Source organism: Mauremys reevesii, linkage group 3, assembly GCF_016161935.1.
Source record: "Mauremys reevesii isolate NIE-2019 linkage group 3, ASM1616193v1, whole genome shotgun sequence".
NCBI classification, from domain to species: Eukaryota; Metazoa; Chordata; order Testudines; family Geoemydidae; genus Mauremys; species Mauremys reevesii.
In genome coordinates, this window is record NC_052625.1 from 91,609,033 (window position 1) to 91,629,584 (window position 20,552).

General features: G+C 42.8%; 1 protein-coding gene across 4 annotated transcripts; it reads right to left on the reverse strand.

Annotated features, from left to right (window-relative positions):
* Window positions 1-324: 324 nt before the first annotated feature.
* On the reverse strand, window positions 325-19,242 carry PNLDC1 (PARN like, ribonuclease domain containing 1). 4 transcript variants are annotated; one of them, XM_039532207.1, is made up of 19 exons: window positions 19,126-19,242; window positions 15,336-15,393; window positions 15,142-15,215; window positions 12,929-12,962; window positions 12,673-12,796; window positions 11,650-11,738; window positions 11,251-11,351; window positions 10,564-10,643; window positions 9,306-9,443; window positions 8,167-8,236; window positions 7,753-7,838; window positions 7,018-7,073; window positions 4,557-4,621; window positions 4,047-4,100; window positions 3,785-3,827; window positions 2,901-3,000; window positions 1,589-1,764; window positions 1,329-1,427; window positions 325-780 (listed from the first exon to the last, which is right to left on the reverse strand). In XM_039532207.1, exons 2-19 carry the CDS (start codon window positions 15,383-15,385, stop codon window positions 708-710), a joined length of 1,512 nt encoding a protein of 503 aa, XP_039388141.1. In that variant the 5' UTR covers window positions 15,386-15,393; window positions 19,126-19,242; the 3' UTR covers window positions 325-707. The 4 variants fall into 4 exon arrangements, with proteins under 4 accessions (XP_039388141.1, XP_039388140.1, XP_039388139.1 ...); XM_039532206.1 differs by lacking the exon at window positions 19,126-19,242 and adding an exon at window positions 18,855-19,043 and having other exon boundaries at window positions 2,934-3,000; XM_039532205.1 differs by lacking the exon at window positions 19,126-19,242 and adding an exon at window positions 18,855-19,038.
* Between the last annotated feature and the right edge of the window lie 1,310 nt (window positions 19,243-20,552).

Here is a 20,552-nt window from a genome sequence, read left to right on the forward strand (position 1 = left end):
CAGTCATTGGACTGAATCCCACTCACTCATCCATATCAGAAAAACTGATCAGCGTAGCACATGTTACTGTCAAGGCATTCTCTTGCTAACATATGCTTAAAAATACACACAGAAGTCACCTGACATTTATTTTATTGTCTTTGAAAACCTTTCAGGAGCCTGCAGAATTATTTCTCCATCAGTTTTATCCTGTTCTATCTGGTGAACAGCAATACCTTTCCCTCAGTTGAAATGGAATTAAAGTTAATGTAGCTCCTTCTATTTAACGATTTCCAAAAAAACACAACATGAGCCTGTGCACACCAGCCTTTAATGGCAACACAATACTTGAAATAGAACTGGTTTATTAATGTTGTTGAAGAATAAACAGGGACCAAGATAAAAGTCTCATCAAGACAATGGATTCTCTGGTCCACTTGCACATGAAGAAGAGGTATAGTAGTACTTCTTTAATAAATATATTTTAAAAACCAGGAGGATTTTCCCCTTCAAATTTGATTCCCAAAACCCGAGAGTCTCCTTAAACACAGATTTTGTTTTGTGATTGAACGCAAACAAACAAACAAAAAACCCAATGTTAAATGCCTTTTACTGACCATCACTGTGTTAACAGTGTAAGAAAAAAAACAAAAAACCACAACAGGCATCCTGGTGACAAGCACATAGATAGGAAAGATGTCCCTGAGATTGCTCCAGAAGATAATCTTTTACATGGCATACCATGGAGATCCTCCAATCACAAAGGCCAGAAGAGACCACGATGCCACAATCCCACAAATTCTAAAAAAGGGGACGAAAGTTAAAATGTTATTAGGCTATTTACATTTGGGATTAGTTGGGTGATTATGAAAGTGAGACTCCTCCCTGAGCTGGATCAGAGCTAATAGTCTCCCTCCATCTGCACTACTATATTACTGGATTAACAAAACATAGGAATTTTAACCTGTAATTGCCCCTAATATTCCAGATTTGAACTTTCAATACAGCTTTACCCTTCCCCACACTGGGTATTCCAGTAATGGGCCTCAGAGATCAGCATCTGTCAATTATGACAGCATGATGGTTTGGTGATGGCCACAAGAAAACATTTCCTTGGTAATCCAAGTCAAGATTGGAACCCAGAGGTGGAAGATCATTTACAGTGTGACCATTCTAAACCAACGCATAAAGCCTGCTTCTGAATTACATGTTTTCATGATGGATCTACAGTGCAACATTACTTAAGAGTAATTAACTGTTTCTCATACAAAGATGCAGGGCAAGCTAGTTCAGGAAGGAATATTATTCCTGACTCACAGCAGAAGGCACAGGAGAGCATCATCACTTACTGTAGCAAGCAGTTTGCTTGCGGTGAGTGTCTCCAGTGGCGATAGAGTGAAATCCGCAGATTAGAGTGAGCTTTATAATCTCGCAGAACAAGCCTGACACTAAGAAATAAATCATAATTGCGTTACATTAGATACATCTTGCATGCAGCTCTTACTGCATCCCCTTAACTAAAAGTCAGCAGGACTGGAGCAAGAGGGCAAATAGGGACAGTGGGGGGGAGAGGATGAGAGGGTGAAGAATTAGAATTTTGATCACTTACTCCTTAAATTTATTGGAGAGCAACAGAAATTGGTTCTCAGTCAGTCGTCTGACATCAAACTTGCACAGAGCTTTTAACTTTTGATATATCTGTTCTTCATCCACCCCAGGCCATCCCCGAACACTGGCAATCAGAAGAGGTGGACGTTGGGTAGGGACATCTGTGCCAGAGAAATTCTGGAAAATGAAGAAGTGAAATTAAGCCAGAGACTCTCAAATTTAATCCACATTTGACTGTGGAAATACTAAAAGTGATATTTAAGATCATTAAACACAACAGGCAAAAAGTGACCGAGTGACTAAGTAATACCCACCTGTACAATACAAGGAACCAGAGGGGTAGCCGTGTTAGTCTGGATCTGTAAAAGCAGCAAAGAGTCTTGTGGCACCTTATAGACTAACAGATGTTTTGGAGCATGAGCTTTTGTGGGTGAATACCCACTTCGTCGAATGCCCACAAAGTGGGTATTCACCCACGAAAGCTCATGCTCCAAAACGTCTGTTAGTCTATAAGGTGCCACAAGACTCTTTGCTGCGAATACAAGGAAGTATTTTTTCATCTGTGGGCTCTTGTGGGCATGAACCATGAGAGCAAAATTTAAGTCACCAGAATGCATGTGAAAATAAAAATCCAAGGCAACAACCTATCCTCTAACAAACTATAGGAATCAGAAGCCTGGAAGTAGGGATACTTTAATACAAATGAGCACCTTTGAGTGCTTCCTGTATTTTCATCTCGTTATAGGTGCTGAAATGGGGAAAGAGGCATCTTGGCTGCAGTTAAAAGACTATGGGCTTGTCTTTATTACAGCGCTAAATCGGTGCTGCTGCAGTTGATGCAGTGGCGTCAATTTAGCAGGTCTGGTGAAGATGCAGTAAGTCGGGAGAACGCTCTCCCATCAACGTCATTAATCCACCTCAATGAGAGGCGGAAGCTATGTCAAGAGCAGAGCATCTCCTGCCAACATAGTACAGTGTAGACAGCACATTAAGTACATTACTTGGGGGGGGGGGTGGAGGTAGTTTTTTTTATACCTCGCAGCAATGTAACTTACTTTGACTTCAGCAGTGGTGTAGACAAGGCCCTAGCCCATTTGTAACTGGTGACAAAATGAATATAAATGGGTAAAAATTCAGCACAATTGTTTTTTTAAAATGCTATTTGGACTGACACTGAGAAGTCACCAGCAGATGAAGATCCAGACACCAGCTGGCATTTTCTTTCATTCATGTGAATGAGCAGATAGCCTACTAGCTTATGCATCTGGGGATTCACATACAATGAGGGTAAACATGATGCACTTTAAACTCACGATTGTTGAAACGCCAGCTCGGATCAGATTCACCTGGTTCAGGTACTTGGTTAATGCATTGAGATACTGAGAGAAAGAGGAACCAGTCTCCAGTGTGTCACTATGTTGGAAAACAAAATTAAAAAAAAAATATTCAGTGATCTACACTATAGGGAAATGGCACAGTACTACAGCTTTAGGGAACTCCTAGCTACAACAGACCTTTAAGGGAACAGGAGCAGGGGAAGTACGAAGGATTTATTTATTTAGAATGTGAATACAGTGCTGGTAAAAGGAAACAGATTAACAGCCTTGAAGTATGAACTCCTCTGTGTACAGAACAGATACAGCACATACAGGACAGATCAAGCTTCCCCAGAACCCCCCTGCCCGTATACCTCAATCATAACAGAGGGCAAGACCACATCTACTGGTGCAAGGATAGCGCTGCTCAAAACCCATATAACACCCTTGTTATTCTCAACAGAAGCCAACAAGTGTACCAAACAGTGGGAAGGGGACAAACGTTCACTAGGAACTTGACTAAAGCCATCAGTTCGTTTCCCCATTGCTGTAGGATGATAAGACCATTTGATCACTACCAGTCTGAGCTGGATTTGAAACAATGACCAAAAGAAGGAAGGATGCACAATTTCATTACCAGCCTCCCAGGCCATTAAACCCCTCAAGATTATTTTTTTTAAACAAGGTTTCAGCCTCGAGACAAAAAACTCTTTATAATATAACAAGCTAATTACTTGGAGTAATGGCATTTTGAATAATGTTTTATTCAAAAACTGGACAAAGTTGTTGAATGGAAAAATCACAAACTGACAGCTATTTTCTAAAAGAGCTATGAATGCAAGGTAATTCCCAAGGCAAAGAAGTTCATAAACACCACTCACCATGGCATTCTGCCCAGGAGCAAGTGAGCTAATTTCAAAAGAACTAAAAGGAGGAACAATGAAGAGGTGACATTACAAGAGTGCAGAAACAAAAGCTAAGCAAATGTTCAATTCTAAAGAATTATATATATGGATAATTTGGCAGTTTATCGTTAAGTAACAAGTACCTGTATTAACTACAATTGAATGAAGATGGTTTCAGTGGAAGGAAAGCAATTCCTGAATTCTAACAATTAAACCTTTAAGAACTGTCAGGTTTTACCTGATCCGCAGAGAAATGCATCATAGGCCGCCTCATGGGGGGATTGCTTGTCAGCTAAGAGTCCAAAAAATGGAAAATAAATTGAAACATCTCTAGAACACTGTGCAAACTACTTTGGGTCAAAATAATCCTTCTCTCAACAAGCATCAGATTATCCAGTTTTCCTCTCATCTTTGCACTTCTTACTATTTCTAACCCCCCCCTCACAGAATCCCTATACCCCTGCAGTCTCTGCTGCTCCTCAGGAGCTTTCAAAATGATACTTCCAAGGAGGCAACAGTTAGACCAGTGGCTGAAGAAAAGATGGCATCACATCTAAAGGTTTATTAGAGCAAACTTGCATTTATAAAAGGTCAGGACTGGCATTAAAGGTGTGAATGGACAGGTTCCCCTGCACGTGTTCATTATGCTACTTACAGCTTTGTTTCTGCCTTGCATTAGGATTCCCATGGAATAAAACAAAAACTCTTTATACAGAAATGAAAATTTGCTTCATTGCACAGAACATACCATATTTTAAACAGTCACTTGCATGGGCAATCACTGGACATGTGGGGTTGGTGGGATTTAGGTCACTGTGGGAGAAAATGTGAAGTGTAAATTTTCATTCTTCCCCTATGCCTAAGGGTAGGGGGAAATTTTCAGCAAACGCTCTTGCCCTGTCAGAGTAATCTCTATGGCTTTCCATTTTTAACACAACTGCTAAAGAGATTTCTTAAAAGAAGTTTCTCTACCATTAAGGAATAAAGCCATACAATACAAAAGCAGTGCAACCAACAACTTAACTCTTTAATTTTCACCACCAACAAAGGAAGTCACATGGCTCAAATCCCTGCAGGCTACTTTGAAAACTTATCCCAGAGGTTTCAATTCTTAGCTCTTGACTGATATTTGGAAGGAAAAAAGGAGGGGGGGGGGGGAGAACACGTGGAATAGTCCAGAAGTACCAACTTGTGCCAGAGAGATCTGCATAAATCCACACACAGAGATTAGGAGCCAGGCAAGTTTGTGGCATGGAAACAAGGTATATGGAGTTAACAAATGTAGGAGCCTTCTACCCTGCACAATACAGCTGAAGTAGATTTGTGCTTGTGACTTCCTCTCCTAGACTCAAGTATCCTGAAGGCTGTCTGCACACCTCCCCACGCTCCCAATTTACATATTACATATACCATAGATTACAAAAAAATCAGAAGGGATTATAATCTCAACTAAAACTATGGCTGCTTCAGACTTTGAAGGTTGGTTGTTTTCCCTGCCCATTTGGCTGTGTGGACGCCCACACTCCACACACTGGCCCAACAGGCAAGACTTCCACAGAGATCTAAAGGCAGGCTAGTTCGAAGTTCCCTCCCTCACTCCATGCCCCCAATACTGTAACTCATATTTGGTAAAGACGGTTATATGCAGGGGAGACATCAGAAGGCAGCATAGAGAATCCTATTCTGGTTGTGAAAAAGATCCTTTAACATCTGTGCAAGGAGAACATGAGTTTGGGCAACAGGATTCTCCTGTTTTGAACTATTAAAAAAAATAGCAGCCCATATCCCAAGCCAATCACACTGCCTTTAATGGCTTCCCTTACATCAGTGACTGCAGAGGCAAATAGGGACCCATGCAGCTGCATACGTGTGCATCCTCTCCTTACTGGAAACAAATTCCCACATGTTTCACTCTGGGTGTATATGCTGATATTGTATACCCTACCCAGAACATGTTCAAGTGCAGCAGAGTGTTTTACTTGCATACAAAAGTGTGAATAAGGATCAGTAAAAACAGACTACTCCAAGGAGAGGTGCTAACTGATTGGCTCTGGAGGGAAGGCTGTCTTGATGCAGGGCTTTTGGAAAAGCCAATAAAGAGGGTAAAAGTTAGGATTCTTGAAGTCGCCCAGAACAAGAGAAAACTTCCCAATGACTCTGGACATCCACTATGAAAAAGAAGTTAGTAAGGTTAGTATTATAAAAGGTGGCTGCTTGAGAGCACTCATATACTCTATTTATCCACAGAGCAGATCCAGCACAAACAGTAGCAACACAAGGCTCTCACCATGGCATGGCATCCTGGCATGGTGTTTTGTCTGTGGAAGGAACACATCTATAGATGAGTAGTATTATAGTGTCCAGTCCTTACACTCTACCCATTCTGCTAACAAGAGTGCCATTTGTAGCGGACACCTGTTCACTCAGCTAGGCTGAGGGCTTGTCTCCACTTACCGGTGTATCGGCGATCGATCCACCAGGGCTCGATTTAGAGGGTCTAGTGAAGACCCGCTAAATCGACCGCAGATCACTCTCCTGTCGACTCTGGTACTCTACCAGAATGAGAAGAGGAAGGGAAGTTAACAGGAGAGTGTCTCCCGTCGACATAGCGTAGTGTGGACCCTATGGTAAGTAGATCTAAGCTACATCGATTTCAATTACCTACTAACATAACTCAAATTGCATAGCTTAGATCAACTTTCCCCCATAGTGTAGACCTGCCCTGAGCTTACAAACTCATTCCACTTAAGATCCTATGCAGTGGTGAGATAGTATTAAGTTACTGCCAACCCCAGCCCTAGCCTAAATTCAAGATCAGGGAAATAATGGTAGAAAGCTTCAGAGCCCATTATCAATCCTCTAAGCAATCCTATCCTCTAGAATTCAGCATAGGATCTAGTTTGCTATATATATTTCTACATCAGAACGTAAGCCAGTTTCCATCCTAATTTAATACTGGTTGAATAATTCAAAAGGAGGAATTTTAAACAATGTACTGACTATTATAGGTCTAATAGGTAAAACTTCCTCTGATGTTAAAGCCAGATTAGAAAGGAGGGAAACTGGTTGAACAATCTCAACCCACAGTACAGCAAGAAAGAAAAAAATATATATATAAAAATATTTCATGACTGACTTTTGAAATACCCTTCCCAAGATGATTCATGGACCAGCTGGTAGGGCTCAAATCCCCAGAATTCAGTGCTCACCTGCACAGGATTTCATAAACTTCTAGGAGGTTAGATGCTCGAGGAAACTGAAATTCCTGTAAGAAAACAAGGCAAGACATTTCTGATGTGGTGTTTTGGAAGAAAGGAACCACAGGATCAGAAAACAAACCAAAACAGCCAGACCATCTAAAACATGCTGTGTGATAGAAACAGTGCAGGTACCACCACTCACCACTACAGAAGGGAAAAGACTGCTGGCCCACCTGCTTGGCAGAAGCAGTATTACAGCTCCAGGGGAAAGAGGATTTAAAGGTGGTAATGAAGACATAGGATAAGTTCCAGAGTCCTTTCATCAGGGAAGCAAGATACCTTAGTGCAGTAGTCCCCAAATTGTGGGGTGCCCCCCACTGAGGGCACAGAAGAACGTTCTGCGGGAGCACGGGTGGGCTTAGGCCAGCCCCTATGGGGGACGGGAGAGAGTGCCACCCAGCCATGCTCTGTCCCCAGCTCCACTCCAGCTCCAGCCCCACCCCCAGCCGAGGCCCCGGCTTCCGGCCACAGCTTCCAGCCACGACCCAGCCACAGTTCCAGGCTCAGGCGCAGACAGATTACATTACAGTAAGGGGGGTGGGGCATGACATAAGTTTGGGGACCACCACCTTAGTGCAACATTTAAAACTGGTCCCTGCTCTATAACCAGAGTGTGATCAGGACCTTCTTTCCATTTAAGTGTGAGGCAAGTTTTATTTCCCAAAACAAACTTTCATATCTTACCTTCCAGATTGATTTTGTTACATGCTTGGTGTCTATGAGGACAGGAAACAGGCTGTGAATATTCTTTTTAAACTCCTCATAGCTTTCTGAAAGAAAAACAATAAAGAAGCAAACATTCAGAAAAAAAATATTACAGAACTGAGAAAAAGGAAACTCAGCACTCTATGACTATACAAAGTTAAAGTTTCCTTCTGGTCTTATGCCCCACAGGAGAAGTACACTGGGAGCATTCTGCACGGAGCAGGTCCTGCCCTAGAGGTGGGAGAGACAGTGCAGTTATCTAGCATCAGCCCAGTCACACTATGCGGAGTAAATGATTATCACTGTGCTGTGCTGCATTTCTGCCCAACTATTGAAAAAGCTGTTTTGGGGAGAGGTGCACCAGCATTTGAATGCTGCTAAAGATTACACTACCTGGGAGGGGCTTGTAAAACTTGTCATGAAGATGCAGAAGGTCCATGAGCATGTTGTGTCCCACCATTGGCTATGGGGAGAGACATAAAACAGTATCAGCATGTTCTTACAGAAGGTAGGTCAAGTGACCAACTTTAGACATGTCCAATAGCCCAACTTCTTTACTACATGGGTAACACCCATACAAGCCTCTTCAAAAGCAGCCAGGCCTAAAACAGTATCACAGTGAGGCCAATATCATCCCCAGCTGGGTTTGCTCTCTAAACCTTAGGGTGAGGGGGGCATTTATTGGTAGCATTTTGTTTAAAAGAGGTCTGAGGAACGGGGGAGGGGGGGGAAAAGAGTGGAAGGGGAGACTATAGCCTTTAAAAATCTGTCTGGGCTAGCTGGCCCAGAGAGATTTTTTTTGGTTGTCAGATCTACAAACCTATTCTGGGATCTCAGCACCCAGCTGGGGTCTTTCTGCCCTATACATCACCAGGGATAAAGAAATTGGATCTTATTCAACAATTTTGCTAGGAACACAGGAATTCCTATACTTGATCAGGCCATAGGTCCACGTGGTGCAGTGTGCTGGCTCTGACAGTGGCCAGAACCATATGTTTTAGAGGAATCTGCAAATGCATAATTATGTCAAAGTGGAATAACTTACCCATAGGAATGTATCTGACTAACTCTCAGATGGCGGCTTATGTCTTGAAATGTGACAGGTTTTATTACTTCTGAACTTTTGGATTTTTTTACAAATTGTTTGAAATGAACGAGTCAGAACAGAGCCTAGATCGCTCTCCAGCAGGCAGGCTTGCTCTGCAGGGTATCAGGAATGCAACACAGTAAAGTCTGATTTTTGGATCAATAAAGTAAGAAGGTTTTAACAGAATACACTTAAAGCACATCTGCTTAATTAACAGATCTGCTATGTTTAATAGCCATTTTTCTTGCCAAAAATTACACTTTAAACACTAACTTGTTTTACTGACAGTGTGAAGGGGTTAATGAAGCCAGTCTGTGCAGCCACTCACTGCTTTGAATCTGTTTACTCAGCTCCATACAAAACATCTTGCATACTCCACCACCACCCGCTACTATGGTAACGATCCAAGAATTCCAAAGGTGGGAAAAGAGATGGTGAGCGTCACCTTCTTGGCTTCAACGAGAGTCTGGAAGAGGTTGGTGAAACCCCGGGCAGAGAGAAGAACGAGCTCCTTTCGGCAGCAGTCATAAGAAGAGTTCTCCAGACACCAGCGATGCCGTGGACTCACCTTTTTCACCATCACCTGCAAGAAAAGAGTTATTACAACTCTGAAGAAATAACCTTGCGCACGCGCACACACGCACGCGCACACAAATATAAGCAGCTTGTCTGGTAGCGGTGTTAATGCTGAAAACAGGTTCAATTTTCAGACTGCCAAGGCTGTGGAGACAGCACTTCAATGCAGAAGGTGAAGACTGTCTTTCTTCCATCACTGAATGGCGATCAATGGAGATAAATGAAACTAACTCTGAAGGGAGTTACTTCCAGGCCTCCTTAGCTAGAAGGATGGTGGACATAAAATAGGTTGCCTGTTTCAGGATGTGAGTGGGTAGGTATGGAATTTAAGTGCTCTTAGGGCTAGTAATAGATATTCCATTGACAATGCTGAAACAAGATGCCCTCTATCCATAAAACAGATATAGCAGGGACAACAGCAGTGCAGGTTTCCTCACACCAAAATGCATCAACGCTAACTCTGAGGGCACACATGTAGGTGTGAAATGGGAGCTCAGGAAATGTGTCCCATCTATAGCCTCTGTTTGAGAACAATAAGAGTGCTAGTTGCAATATTGATTTTTGTGATATTTTTAAGCTTCTCTCTGGCATCTGGACTGAGACCACTTGTTTCCTGAATAGGTCACCCAATAGCCCTTGTTTTTATTCAATAAACAGCATGTCAGATTCAAGCTGATGACCTAGATGAGAAAGGCTGTGTAATATTACTGTTCTAACAAACCAGCAACAGAACAGGTGAAAGTCTCCAAGGCTAATAGAAGGGACAGTTTAACAATGAAAAAGCAACTACTGAAGACCATGTGTTCGCTTTTGTGGACACATGAGGGAGTGGGTTTGAGAAGCCTAGAAATTCTGAGTCATTTCAGACTTTGCCTAAGAGCAATCCTTCTGGAAGAGGAGGCTTTGGGATTGAGAGAGAAACAGAAGCCAAAGCTTCCCAACCCATAGGATCCCAGAAAAGGGAACCTGGTTCAGCCCCGTGGCACGGTTCCTTTGCAAGCTCCCTCCTCTTCCAGGAACCTTTCCATTAAAGCATAAACAAGATTTCAGAGTCACAGCAGGAAGAACAGGCACACACATATCTAAACTGAAGTCCTACCTTCCAAAGGGCTTCATTTCCAACTTACCTTCTGGTCTCCAAAAGGCTCTGTCCAAACATCTGGAAGTGCCTGTCTCAGAATCAGCTGTACCTCAAATATCTGAAAACCTGAGACCAGAAACCAAAAGACTTAAAGGTGAGGAAAAGTTTGCTTGGTAGAATAAGAATGTTTTTCAATGGAAGAATAAAATAGTGTGGAAAGCAAGATAAAAATTAAATATTTATGGCATACAACAATCCAGAAAAAAGGGCTGACAATTTGAGTCATACCTATTTCAAATTATTTTTAAAAATACCTTGGAAATGTACTAAGATATATATTCAATGTAAGTGGCACAAAATTGAGCCAGAAAACCTTAGAACAAGAAAAGCTGTCAGCCTTACTACTCCCAGCCCTGGAAAATCCACCTCAATTCCAGAAACAGCCATTGATACCAAACAATCTCCAGGAAAAAAAAAACCCTTCCACAATAGAGCTCATCATAATGATGAAAAAGCAGCAACAGAGCACAGAGATGAAAACATGACCAGAGCCAGAAGGCTTGGCAGCAGCAATGGTGGGCTGGGTATGTTTTTTTTTAAAAGTGAAAAAGCAAGAGTGTTACAATACAGGCACCTATGTAAGTGGGCTGAACAAGCAGCAATCCCCATCTATTCAGAAAAGGTGCTGCAGCCACTGAGAAATCACAAATGAGGAAGGAATCCCATTTCATACCACTAATATCATGTAAAACCATAGAGCCTCCCTCTTCTGCTGATGGCACCCAGCGTGTCACATCATCAATCACCTTTTTCACTTTATCCTTGTCCAAAGTGCTGAAATGAGATCAGAAAAGAAAAAAAGTGAGAAAGCTGCAAAAGCAGTCACAAGCAAGACTCTGCTTTACAGAGGAGGCCCCCTTCCCTCCTGCTGTAGTCATTCTGTGGAGCAACTGACAGCATCATCCTGTGACCGTTCACCAGATTCTATATATTCCCCAAGGGAACAGAAATGGCAGTGAGACATTATGTCAGTTTCAGTATTCCTATAAAGCGTAAATTGAGTGAAAAGTAAAGGTCAAATACTAACAGAAGTCACTAGAGGAGCAATGGTTTTGGAACTTTGGAGCTTTACCTGCGAACTTTCCAGTTTCCAGTTAAGAGACCTTGCTGAAGTTTCTTCTCCTGTACCTCATTCGTATATGGGATTCCATCTTTCAGAAACTGAACAGGGGGGAAAAGGGGTTTATCATAGGATTTTAAAGTGTTAAATTAGAAAAATAGTATGAGGACAGGGACCCTCAAAATTGGTCTTTATTTGTGAAATCTGTGCCATTTCTAATATGATGGCCTTTTCCCACTCCTTTCTCAAAATGCTTCCCAACATTTTCTAAAAAAGTCAAACGTTCCCCAGTAACCCAACTTGTATGCATATGCAAAGGAAGGGAAAGGTTTTATTTTATGATTCCAAAGGATTCACAGGTACAGAGAGGAGAAAACCTGAATTATGAAAGATTGTGCATGAAATTTGAAGTCCTGACCATTTGTGATTATTTAAGAGCTGACAGAGAAAGTACTCAGTGTCAGGATTCTAATCCAGGTTTGCAGGACAAATTCCAGCTCTTTAATTACATTTGATTTAATTAAATTCTCCAGCCGTTTCAACTGGGTACTCTTTTCTTCACTCCCTGACTTATCATATGCTTCATTTATTCAAAGACTGGCTGTGTCGGGATACAAGTAAAGATAGGCAATCCTCTGCTGATAAGGAGATGGGAAGTACATGGAGGTGCCCTATGGCCAGTGGCAGCTAAGGTTGGTGTCACAGGACAGTAAAGAGGTGCCCAGTGATCAACTGCAACAATGTGAAGCAGTAGTACAGGGTCCACAGGGTTAGTTAGGGGTTCAGTTTAGTAACCACTGCCAAAGATGTGGTTACTGCCCGCTGGTCATGGAACAGCAGTGTCCAAAGCCCTGTATTGCTACTGACACATAACAAAACAAACCCAAACGAAGTATTCAAAGCAGCCGTTGTACTGAAAATGTAGCAAGCTGCTGCTTACACAAGGAATGCAGAGTTTGGGGATATTTTTCCTTAATACTTCCCCATAACTACACACGCCTCCTCTGCTCTAGTTACTTACAACAGAGAACGTACCTTATTATAATCAAAACTGTAATGCGTCAGGAACTGAATGCTAGATGCCTGGAAAGAGAATTCAGAGTCCATGACTCCAAATGTTGTGGGGAAGAGGAAGAAGTTATAGGAGTGTGCAACATACCTACAACGAAAAAGAAAGAGGTCTAAAACAGGATCAGGAGGAACAATTGCACAAAGGAATCTCAACTGCATTATCTCTGTCATAAAAGACAGCTATGAGTTTATTTAGAAAGAATACTTTATTTTTACTTACTTGTTTGATTCTTCATTTGAAAATATAGACAACCCTGAAAGAAACAAACACAAACTGAAGTCTTAGTATTGAGGGCCAGCTGGGTCTCCTCGGTTTCCTGTTTACTAATATTGTGAAAATTAAATAGCGGATGCGGGAGTTCTCCTCGCTATGCCATTTTAGTCATTTACTAAAGCTGCTGCACTAGAATTTTACTAACCTCCAGATCACTGCCAGGTTACAAAGACATGAACATGGGTTCCCAGATAGTTAAACAGAAATAAGATTTTAGGGCTCAATGGGAAGACAAATTAATCTTCAGAAAGAAGTAGCCCTTACTGAAAGGAGACTAAGCAATGGAAGAGAAGAGGAAAATTACTGAAAGCTACAAACTGTGCTGTAGGTTTACAGGCCTTTCTACTCTACAAAAGTGTTGGGGGACTTGGTTACAACACTACACTGATCTCCTCAGACCACAATAAATGTTCTCATAATCTCAGACTTTAAAGATGACCTGCAAACCATGTTTAAAGATGGCATTTGGAACTTTAATTAATTTCATTATGAAACATACTCCCCCTTTGAACACCCTAAAAAGGAACGGTCCTACCCTATTGTTTTTAAATATTAGAAATGTCAATTCCTGTTTTCCCTTGGTATTGATGAAGATGCCTTGGAGGAGGCGTACTAACAGCTCACAGTGTGACTAGAAAAGGTAGTTGAATCTACAGTAAAGACATTCTTAATTCAAAATATTAGTCATTGAAGTTAAACAGATGTTAACCAAAAAAATTACACCATCTAACTAAATATCTTAGTACTTCTAATTTTCTCAGCTTTCAGTCTCTTGTGGTGTCAGAATTTCACTAGTTTTTGAGTCATCATAGAGTCTTTCAGCATAGGAAATTTAGACAGGTCCTGAATTTCTAATGTAAAAAGTAAGCAGAAAAACATTAAAAAGAGAGCAAGAAAAAAAAACTTAAGTTTTCTGTGTGTCATAAAAGAAATAAGGCACAAGTGCATTTTCCCCCTGGCAGGGCACCTTCAACATGCTTCAGGGACAGACATACCTGTACTGCAAAGTGAAAACATGCTTTAACTGGGTCAATCTACACAGATGTGTAAATGGATGAGGAAAAAAATGAAGCTCCTTCCAGAACAACACTACCTTTTCAGCCAGCAGGGGCTTCAGCACAGAAGGTTCAAATATCTCCTTCGCATCCCTACATTGGTTCAAAACACTCTGCAGCACAGGTAGCAGATTCAGAGATCATAATCTAGCTGGCCTTTATTTAGTGACATCGCCAAAAAGTTGATATGCCCTCATTTCTGTCTCCCCCAAATCAAACTGAATACCTCAGTCCTCATGAGAAGCCCCTACAATAGCAACCTAAAATGCCAGAAGACAAAATGAAGCTTTATAAAGCAGAATATTTCATTATCTAACCTTAGAGAAAATAATATTTTCTAGTACCTTCCATTTGAGAATCTAAGTGATTTATTAACATTAACCCTCACAAAAACATGTGAGCTAGGTATTACCTCCATTTAACAGGTGAGACTATTAAGGCACAGAAAGATTATATTTCATGCTTTACAGTCACACCGCAAGTCAATGACAGAGTCTGGAACAGAACCTAGAATGACTGACTTCTATTACATTTTTCTTTAAAGATGACAGATACCTTAACAGTGTTTTTTAAAACAAATATGCAGCAATATAAAGTAGACTGAAAATTCTTGCATAGCCAGCCTGATTTTAAACTACTTAAGACGTATGTATGCTGATGACATTATTCCTTAATAAAAAGGGATCTAGTACAGAGGACAACCAGTGCAAACACAGCAGACAAGCAAAAACAGAATTGCAAACCTTTATCCTTCCCAGAAAGTCCCACAATCCTCTAGTAGACTAGATGCTATGTGTCAAGTATCAGAGGGGTAGCCATGTTAATCTGGATCTGTAAAAAGTGACAAAGAATCCTGTGTCACTTTAGAGACTAACAGACGTATTGGGGCATAAGCTTTCATGGCATTCATCTGACGAAGTGGGTATTCACCCACAAAAACTTATGCCCCAATACGTCTGTTAGTCTAGAAGGTGCCACAGGACTCTGTCGCTTTTTATAGATGCTATGTGTTAGCCAAATTCAACTAGTTTGTGAAATGCTAGTAAATACTTAGGAAGAAGTGGAATTTTATCTTTTCTGACAACAATGAACAAAAGATCTCACCGAGCTGATTGACTGTGAACTTCTGAACACTCCGTCTGGCCTTCAGATACCACTCAGCAGGTGAATCGAAGAGACTGTTAAATGATCAGAAGGGGTGGGGGGAATACTCCCATGATGTACTGTTTTACTTTCTCACAGCAACTTCTACCATTATTTTAACTCACTAGATCACATTTTGGATGTAACATCTTTACCTGGGCTGCTTGCCTTGTGGAAAGACTGAATGTAAACCTGTGAATTCCATATCGAGCCCTGTAGAGACAGAAGACAAAAAAAAAATCCCAAAACGTGACTGCCTTTCTCCAGCCTTTTGTACCAACTACAAATGGACAAAGGAGTGATCTAAATTCCCAACACAGTACTAAGAAAATTAAATCCCCCCAACTTCTCCCCTTAACCCAGGAATTATTCAGCCAGACAGCAGTTGGGTAGGGAATTACTCCTTCAAAACAAAGAGCGTACTTCACAATTTGGAAGTTCATTTGATGTTTACTCATCCCTGAATGTAGCATTAAAACATATAGTTGCATTAGACAGCATAGCATGTTAGGGCCTAAAGGAAAAAAAGTATGTTTAATCAGCACCACTGTGGCCAACAACAGCTCACCAAGACCAAGCAATGCAAACACAAGCTGGGCTCATTCTCCATCTGGCATTCACTAACGTTCTCACCCAAAATTGAAGCTTTATTTCTGGGAGCAGTTTAAAATACCAGTACATACATATTGTAGATTTTTCTGTCTTTTCTATATTAATAGGACAATCTTATCTCTACATAAATTAGAAGTATACATTCCTAATCTGAAACTGTACTTTCACAAACAGACATGCGTCTGACAAAGTGAGTATTCACCCACGAAAGCTTATGCTCCACTACTTGTTAGTCTATAAGGTGCTACAGGACTCCCTGTCGCTTTTCACATCCTTGTGAGATGTAGTTTGGTTAGATGATTTTCTATACTATTCCTCACTAGTGACAATCACTGACAGGAAAGATTGCAATCACACTGTCTATCTGAGGAGGCACAGCAGAGGCAAAGACCAGGGACAGGAAATGGACAATTAACAGTAATGCACTCTAGTATCCATAGTTACAACTGAGGTTAAAATGTTATATGGATGGATAAAGTAACTCTCCTAGGCTAGGTCTACACAAGGAGCACTTTGTTGATATAGCTATACAGGTACACTATACTGGCAACACACCCCTAATGTTAACATAGCTTATACTGGCAGAACTGAGCTTATGCCAGCCCCCGCCAGCAACATAAATATTTAATACCAGTTAACTATAAAAAAATACCAGTTTTGCTGGTATAACTGTGTCTAAGCTAGATATGTTGGCCAGAAATCAGAACTCATCACCCCTCTGACCAACATAGCTCTGCCTGCAAAATTTTGTAGTGTAGACCTGGCCCTAGTCTCTCCATCCACCCCAAGCATCACCACAGAGTACAAGTTGTTTGGATGCCTCAGTTGTACATTCCCATACTTTCCAATAATTTGAGGCTTAATCTTAATGCTGAACTTTTTAAAAAAAAGAAAACTACAACATCCTTCTAAGGTTGTATATTTTTACTTTTAAGTTACATATGTATTCGACTCTCAACCTTACCTCCTGTTTAACGGTTACTGAATGGAAAGTAACTTGTGCTTCATTTACAGATCAGGGAAAAGGGGAACATTTCAAGGACAATGGAGGAGAGAGTGGGAGAAAACACATGACATATTTTCCTACTGGGACACTGTACACTAACTGTGATACGATACACACCAGGGTAAGCAAACTTTTTGGGGCTCAGGGTGCACATGGGGTGCGGGGTGCTGGAGGGGGGCTCAGGGCAGGGGTTTAGGGTGCATGAGAGGTGCAGGGTGCAGCAGGGGGCTCAGGGCAGGAGTTTAGGGTGCACGAGGAGTGCGGGGTGCATGCTCTGGCCCAGCACCGCTTACCTGGAACAGCACCAGGGTGGCAGCAGTGCACACAGAGGCCAGGGTAGGCTCCCTGCCTCCATGCTGCTCCAGCACCACATCCCTGCAGCCCCTGGGGAAAGGGGGGCAGAGGGCTCCATGCACTGCCCTCACCTGCGGGTACCTCCCCTGAAGCTCCCATCGGCCCCAGTTCCCCGTTCCCAGCCAATGGGCGCTGCGGAGGGCAGTGCCTGCAGGCAAGGGCAGCACACACAGCCCTCTGCCCTCCCACCCACCTCCCTTCCCTAGGGCCATTAATGTGGTGCTGTCCACTTCTGGGAGTGGCACGGGGCCCACGGCACCACGGGGGTGGCAATCTCGTGGGCTGGATCCAAAGCCCTGATGGGCCGGATCTGGCCCACAGCATGCAATTTGCCCACCCCAGATATACACACTAATGATGATTCAAGTCTTATATAGAAAACTGGAAAAAACATCTACGGTGGCTCGTCTACACTATAAAGTATAGCTATACTGGCAAATCCTTGCAGCAGAGATGCAGTTTATGCTAGCAGAAGAACTCCTTGTGCTGTTAAAGGCATTAATTTGCCTCTCCAAATGACATCATGCCAGCAAAAGTTATTTCACCATGTGTGACTTTTTTCACATTCCTAACTGACAGCTATGGCAGTAAAGCTTGAGACACTCTGCTCTACCAGTTATCTGAACAAAATAAGCTATGCCAGCAAAAGAACTCAGATACATAGCTACACTGGTAAATCTTTTATACTGCAGACAAAGCTTAAGACTGAACTCCTTTTCCAATCCCTTGTTGTAATCATTCATGATGAAGAGGCAAAGTGAGATAGCAGAGATCAATGGAATTGGGATGGAAGGGGAAAAGAATTCTTAAGTCTTATAAAAATTATTCTTATTAGTTACCACGGTGCAATCCTTTCCATACATGATTATAACTGGCTCTACCTACCTTTCAATACAGAGAGGGCCAAAAAAAAAAAATGATTAGATGCATATAGAGGCAGAAGAGGCAGTTTTGCTTTAGTACTTTTCTGCTTCCTCTTTGACAGTACTTCTGTACCATTCTAGATGTATTTAGGAGGTTTCTCTATAGGCTTTCTGAAGGGTACCACACATCTTCAGCAGCACCCAGGTTTTTTTCCTTGATATCTACTGCACAAAAAGACCCAACTTTGTGTCTATGCCTCTCTCCGCAGTATTCAATGGAAATGGAAAAATCCTATTTCCCTTGTCACATTTGGCAATAGAAGCATAGGTGCTGGAACTAGGACTGCTGCTGCAGCCCCTGGCTTGAAGTGGTTTCCATCAATGGTTCTCAGCACCCACCATACAAATTGTTCCAATGCACAATACCCCTGAATGCAAGAGGGCTTGGGGAAAAAGTCAGGGGACAAATGGACAACAGTATTTATCAACTGGGGGCCGGGCCAAGCCAGGAAAGACCAATCCATTAGTCAAGCCCTGATCTGGCAGCTGAGCTCCTCGGGGTACACCCTGCACGGTTTGGCACCATAGGCCAAAGGCAAGTGACCAGGTGAGGTGATGCCACTGCACTGGCTCTCGGCTCTGGCCTGTCACACGCGCAGGGCGCGGACCCGGCTGCCCGGCTCCCGGGGCCCAGTGTGAACAGCCACTTTCGCGCTGGGCAGCGAGCCCGGCGGGGAGGCCAGCGGCAGCCCCAGAGCCGGCGGGGGCGGTCCCGCCTCTCCTCCCCCTGCTGCAGGGAAGCTCCGTCCCGCCGCCCTGCTCCGGGCGGGGCCGCTCACCCAGGAAGTCACAGCCCAGGACCAGCGCCCGCAGGCGGGGCAGGCTCTGCGCGAACTGCCCGGCCCCCAGCTCCATGCCCGCCGCTGCCGCCCGCTGCTCGGTCACAACTAGCGCCTCACGGGCACGCCCGTTTGATTGACAAGAACAGCAGCGAATCAGCGCTCGGTTAGTAACGTGAGCACCGTCCTCTCCCTTCTTTCCCTCCGACTCTTAAAGGGGCCGCGCCGCCGCCTGAAGGGCTGCGCTCCGCTCTCCACAGGGGCGCGTTACCCGCGAGGGGAGCCCGCGGCGGCGGCTGCACGGTAATTCCATGATGCCGCCCTTGGAACCAGGGCCGGGAGCCCCCGTCGCACTCACAGGCGGCTCGGCGCCGCCCCCTGCCATGCCCGGGCGGGGAAGCGATCGCAGGGGAAGGAGCGTCGCTCCGAGGTCTCCTCCCCCCTGACCCGGGAGCCTGGCGCGAAGCGGGAAGATGCCCTGGAGCAGGGAGCTCGACCTCTGTCCCTGTCCCATCTCACGGGCAGGGCTTTGGGAGCGATGGGGAAAGATACAAATCTGTGCCACTGCCAGCCGCGTCTCTCTCTGTACAGCGTGTGCGGGCAGGGAAGGAATTTAAAAGAATATAATAGGAGCCTATATAAGAAAAAGACCCCAAAATTGGGACAGTCCCTATAAAATCATGACATCTGGTCACCCTAAAAAGGACAAGCACTGATTTGCTCCTAAAGCTAGAGGGAGGGAGCTGGAATTTAACCAGGAACCTAAGTAAGGGCATTATAAACTGCATGGTTGCAAAATGCTCTTTTCTGTTCCAGCATTTAAACTGTTTGATGCTGTGGCTCATTTGACATATAATAATAATAGAGGAGCAGAGAAGAGGAGTTCCCCAACCACAGCCATGGTTCCAAAAAGTCAGGCTTCCAACCCATTACAACAGCAACCTCTCCCAACAGAGGGCACTAAATTATTTTACAGCTGCTGGTATATTATACTGCTGCTGCAGAGATTCTGTCTGCCTCCTTTTGAAGGATTTTCTTTAAGATAGAAACATACAAAATTAACTTTCTGTGAAAAACAGGCCACCAAACCATAACCAAAGCCATAGCAGCTGCTGGAAGACACTACGGCAAGAAACACATAAAGCTTCTAGCTTTGGGAGCTAACCCCACTGATACAAATTTGAAGAGAATAAATTATGCGGTATACAGGAAACTGAAGATAAATTTGTCCTAATGTTGTAAGATCAAATAACATCTACAGCATTTTAGGGTTTCTCTCTTCTACAATCAGTTTTAAAAAAAAGTCTTTCAATTGGTGACTTTCACTGGCCTCATTTAATTTTTCCAGAGGACTGGAAGAAAGTTAAGGTTTTGCTAATATTTTAAAAAGGTAAATGGGAAGACCCAGGTAATTATTGGCCAGTGAGTCTGCCACTGATCCTAGGGAAAATCATGGAAAGACTAATATAGAAAATAATCAGTAAAGAATTAAAGTTTGATAGCATAGATCACAATATACTATGAATGCTTATGTTAGTTTTTTAAAGGTAACTGCTATATTTCCATTTCTGTAAGGAGTTTAAATTAATAATGAACAATTTTTAAAAGTCATTACTCCATGGATTTTAAAACTGACACTTGATACATTTCTAAAGGTGAGGAATGATCACCCAAAAGGGGCTACATTTTAGTGGCATC